Genomic DNA, 4,695 nt, shown 5'->3' on the forward strand with positions numbered 1-4,695 from the left:
AAACGCTAACATCAGATTTATTAAAATAAACCAAACGCTAACATCAGGTAAAGTTAAAAAAGTTAAGCTTTTGTTTTTAAATACTGAGTATCTGGTAAAAACGGTTCCTCGCCTTTTCTCAGCTTCCTGATCATCTGCTGATGTTGGTGATGGACCGTTGTCCTGTTTGTCCCCGGAGTCCAGCTGGGCCCGGCTGTGCTGCAGAACCATGGCGGTCAGCCGCTCCTGGATCTCTCTGACTGATCTCTGAGCAGCCTGACGGGCGGCGAGCGGCTCAGAGAGCAGGATGGACGCATCGACGGACTCCAACTGTCCTCGGCTTCGCTCGTTGTCCATCGGCTCGTCTCCTGCTTTAAGGGGTTGTCCGTTCTGGACGCCTTGTCCTGCCGTGGTGCCGCTCCACCAGCGTTCGTACAGACGGTGGTAACAGACAAACGCCTGCAGGCTGGCAGCTGCAGCTGTAGCTTCGGCTGCAGCTTCATCTTCGGCTGCAGCTTCGGCTGCTTCCTCTGTGTGATGCAGCGTTTCAGAGTGATTCCTGGAAAAACCACTGGCGTCCCCTGAAAGACAGAAAGACGTCCCACCTCAGTAGTAATTTGTTTAACTAAAGGAGAAATCTCTGAACCAAAGGTCCAACAGAACCTCGTACCGTCAGGGAACAGCAGCCTGCAGAACTCTGCAGACGCACAGAAGTGTCCCGCCTCCCTGAACCAGGCCGCCGCCTGCCACAGCTCCGTTATCAGAGGTCCGTCTGAGTTCTGGATCCAGCTCAGCAGCGCCCGGGTCAGGTGAACCGAGGAGTACAGCAGGACCTGAGGACGGACAGCAGACAGACTCAGGACTGAAGACGCTGGAAGGTAAAAGTCTCTGCAGCTCACTGAGACTTGTTATAATTAGAGACCGGACCAGGACCTGGAAGCTGAAGCCACAAGGAACCAGCTCCCTCTACTGGCTGACTGCAGTGCCATCTCTAAGCCCCGCCCCTTCATGTAAACAGGACATTTTCCAGAGTGAGGGGGCAGCATCACTGTTTTCCAGTTTCAAGTTGAAGTTATTTAGATTAATTCAGCTGTTTATAAATCAAAACGTTCAGCTCATTCAGGACATGTCGGGTATTAACTCTTATTTTCAGCTAAAACTTAAAATATTTAACTTTACTTTTTTTATGAAATGCTTTGAGCTCTTCAATCCCTAAAAAAAAAAAAAATCAAGACTTTCTGAATCTGTTTCTTGATTGTTTTGTTAGCCTTTAGCTACTACCGTTAAGCTAAGTTTACTGTAGCCTCGTAATTTTAGCTTTAGCTTTGATTGTTCAAATTTTAACAACTTGGTTTTCAACAAATTTCAGACAAATCGTCTTTGACTTTTGCAGAAAATGTAATTTTCCTCGTTTTAAAAGTTCTTTCACGGTAAACTGTGATTGACAGCCTGTCAGCCAGTGGGGACGTTGGGGAGGCGGGACTTTCGTATGGAGGGTCCAGCCCCACGTCCCGGCAGCACCGTAACAGTTTCTGCTCTGAACACAAGAAGACGGAGACACGTCGTCCCTCGGATGTTTCTGGACCGAACCTGTCTGAAGGGGACGGTGGCGCTCGGCGTTGGACTCTCCACTCCCTTCAGCTCCTGCAGCAGAGCGTTGGCTCCGCGGTCTCCTGCGGAGTTCTGTGAAACACCAAACTCCTTCTCCCAGACGTCCCTCACTTTGTCCTGGAGGCTGCTGGATCTCTGACCGGGCACCGCCCACGGATGGCTGGAGACACGGGAAGCGGGACAGAAGACGTCCGAGTCCTCCAGAGACGCAGCCAGCAGCTCCGCCACACACAGATGGAGCCTGTGGACCTGCAGAGAGAACCGTTAGAACACGGCTGCTGGTTTTATCACAGGTTCTGCAGGTTTGTGGAGACGGACCAGCAGGCCGGGCTGGGAGCTCAGGACCTCCTGCGCTCCGACCCAGTCCTGAGCAGCAGCCAGGTCTTTGGCACATCTCAGAGCCAGGGACTGGGCCAGAACCTCCTCGCCGGAGATTCTGGCCAGACCGGCTGCCGCCTTCAAAGAGGAAGCGTCGTTCTTCCTGGAGATGACCTTGGCTGCGTCGAAGCTGCAGCCGGCCGCGAGGTAGCTGAAGCAAACGACAAGAAGATCAGTGAAGAAACCAGAACCATTCAGACACAAACGGGCCACAAATGTTCTGACCACTTGGCAGCTGCAGATAAATGTCCGTCCTTCTCCAGCGCGGCGGCCCAACACGCGTACAGCTCGTTCAGGACGGGTTCTTCTGCTGGCAGCCGGGCTTTGACCAGAGCGATGGCCTCCCTGCAAACAGAACCGCCCCGTCAGAACAAACCCAAACGCTGCGGAGAACCGAGCAGCTCCTGTCAGGACGAGAATGAAAACAGGAAGTGGACCTGTAGAGCTTGTTGGACCTCAGCAGGTCCACGGCCTCGTACAGTTTGTTGAGCGACAGCAGGTAAGACGCTGCCTTCAGGTGCTGCTCCTGCAGGCTCAGCTGCTTCACGTAGGCCTCCGCCGCCCGGCTCCACACCTCGAACCCAGCTGCAGACACAACGTTCAGAACTGAAGCACCTGAAGGTTCTGAGGACCGACAGGTTAGACCCATTAACTGATCAGAGCCTTTCAATCAGGTTCAGGTTCGGGACTCTGACTGGACCTTGGTTCTGTTCTATCTGACCCGTTCTGCTGTAGATCGGCTGCTGTGTTCTGGATTGTGGTTCTGTTGGACCCAGTTTGGTCCAAGTTTCAGCTGTTGGACTCCAGAACCTTTGGTCTACAGAGGAGTTCTGGTCCACTCAGTGACTGACAGAAGCCCAAACCATCAGCCTCCACCTCCGTGCTGACAGCTGGGAGGAGCTGTGTGCTGCCGTGCATTCTGGGTAAACAACTGTCTGTTTTGGCTCTGGTTCTGTCCCAGAAGTCTTGTGGATCCTTCAAGTCTGCCATGTTGTTTATAGAGTGAAGAGGCTTTGACCTCTGACCCTCTGACTGAGGCCAACAGTGTCTGACATGGAGCTCATTTTTCTGAGCATTGCACTGTCTGACCTTTGGGGTGAATTTGGTTGGACGTCCACTCTAGTAAGTTTCTTTCTTCTTCAGGGGTCACCACAGCGCGCAAACTCGCATGAAAAACTTGGCAATTGTTTTACGCCGGGTGCCCTTTCTGACGCAACCTGGGCTCGAACTCGCGACCTCAGGATCACAAGACCGTGGCACCGACCACCGAGCTACCAAGCTCCTGGCTGGACGTGCACTCTACATGTGAACCATCGTTCTCTCTGCAGCACGATGCAGTCCAGACTGTCTGGAGGTGACCTTTGACCCTTCCCACATTACTAGGCGGCAGCAGCTGCTTCTCTAAGGTCATTGCTGATGCCGTTCCACCTTGGTGTCGTGTTAACACACGTTTGCTGCTACGTTTCGTCTTAAATCATGTTTTCAATCACAACGTTTCATTTAGTAAAAAACGGTGAATCTGTTGTGTTTTTGTTCACTTCAGGTTCTGTTTGAATAATTTTAGAGCTAAATAAAAATAAAAATCATCAGTTTCATTACGTCCTGACAAGAAAAACCCCACAACTGAAGGAGGGTGAACCTTTCCTCTCCTGGGATTGAATTTATCATCATTAAAACTGTCAGATGAATTTAACCCAAATTAAAACTATAAATGACTTTTTAAAACTTGGAAATGGAGATCAAAAGTTCCTCTGCAGCCCACTGGAGGGCGCTCTCCTACAGTCGGAGCTGTGAGTGTTTTTACCCATGGGGGCGACGGACAGCAGGTGGTCATTCAGCTCCCCCCTCTCTGTGGCGAGCTGCAGCGCCCCCTGCAGGTCCCCGCTCCACAGCCGCAGGTACACCACAGAGTCCAGGTGACCCGCCTCCAGGTGGGCCTCCTCTGAGGAGCGACAGGATGAAAGAAAAGATGAACGCCTCCTCCGTGTTGTACCTTTAATCCACACTGAAAACTGAGACCTTAGAGAAAACTCCACCCACCTTCTGCCTGGAACATGCAGCGCAGCGCCTGCCGGTCATGGAACAGACCCAGGTGGACGTGATCCCCCTGACCCGGGACACAACCTGCAGGTGGGGCTGAGAACACAGACGACCTTTTGGGGTTTTAAACGTTCTACAAACTCAAACATTTTCAACAAGCGGTGCGCCCATGACCCCAGCTCTGAATAGTGAATGTCTGTAGTTTCTGACATGAGTGTTTTTCTGACGGGAACAGAACAGAGGATGTGAGTAGACCTAAATGTTTTTGGTGCAACATATTTCAGTGGTGATGCTACCGGTAATAGCGCAAGAAACGATATTTAGCTGCACGGACATGTTGGTGTGCATTTCAGATGAACTGAGTTTTTCACAGGGTTGAATTCTTACATGTAAAATAAAAACATTAATTTATTTACTCTGTTGTGGTGAATTCACTGCCCGAGGTTGTGCAGAGTGACGGATCCTGGCAGGTTGAGGGAGCAATTTTATCACCAGCAGGTGCAGTGGTGGAGCCAGAGGGTGGCCAGTGGTGGCCTTGGCCCCCATAAATTAATCTTTGGCCACCCCAACCATTTGAGGAAACTATACTTTAAAGCAACATAAAAACTACAGAGTATAGTTTTCTCAGATGATCAGTTGTGTCTGAGATTAATTTATGGGGGCCAAGGCCACCACTGGCCACCCTCT

General features: G+C 51.2%; 1 protein-coding gene across 1 annotated transcript in view; it reads right to left on the reverse strand.

The window, feature by feature from the left end:
* The window catches only part of gemin5 (gem (nuclear organelle) associated protein 5), a 16,881-nt gene that overhangs the window by 1,723 nt on the left and 10,463 nt on the right, over positions 1-4,695 (reverse strand). The window contains exons 19-26 of the mRNA XM_037688201.1: positions 4,009-4,104; positions 3,773-3,910; positions 2,406-2,553; positions 2,194-2,313; positions 1,909-2,119; positions 1,570-1,839; positions 650-812; positions 113-560 (exon numbers count right to left, since the gene is read on the reverse strand). Of these exons, the coding sequence (XP_037544129.1) occupies positions 113-560; positions 650-812; positions 1,570-1,839; positions 1,909-2,119; positions 2,194-2,313; positions 2,406-2,553; positions 3,773-3,910; positions 4,009-4,104 (1,594 nt within the window). The remainder of the gene's footprint in view (positions 1-112; positions 561-649; positions 813-1,569; positions 1,840-1,908; positions 2,120-2,193; positions 2,314-2,405; positions 2,554-3,772; positions 3,911-4,008; positions 4,105-4,695) is intronic.

The sequence above is a fragment of the Nematolebias whitei genome, chromosome 14 (genome assembly GCF_014905685.2).
Source record: "Nematolebias whitei isolate Nwh7 chromosome 14, NemWhi1, whole genome shotgun sequence".
In the NCBI taxonomy this organism is placed as follows: domain Eukaryota; kingdom Metazoa; phylum Chordata; class Actinopteri; order Cyprinodontiformes; family Rivulidae; genus Nematolebias; species Nematolebias whitei.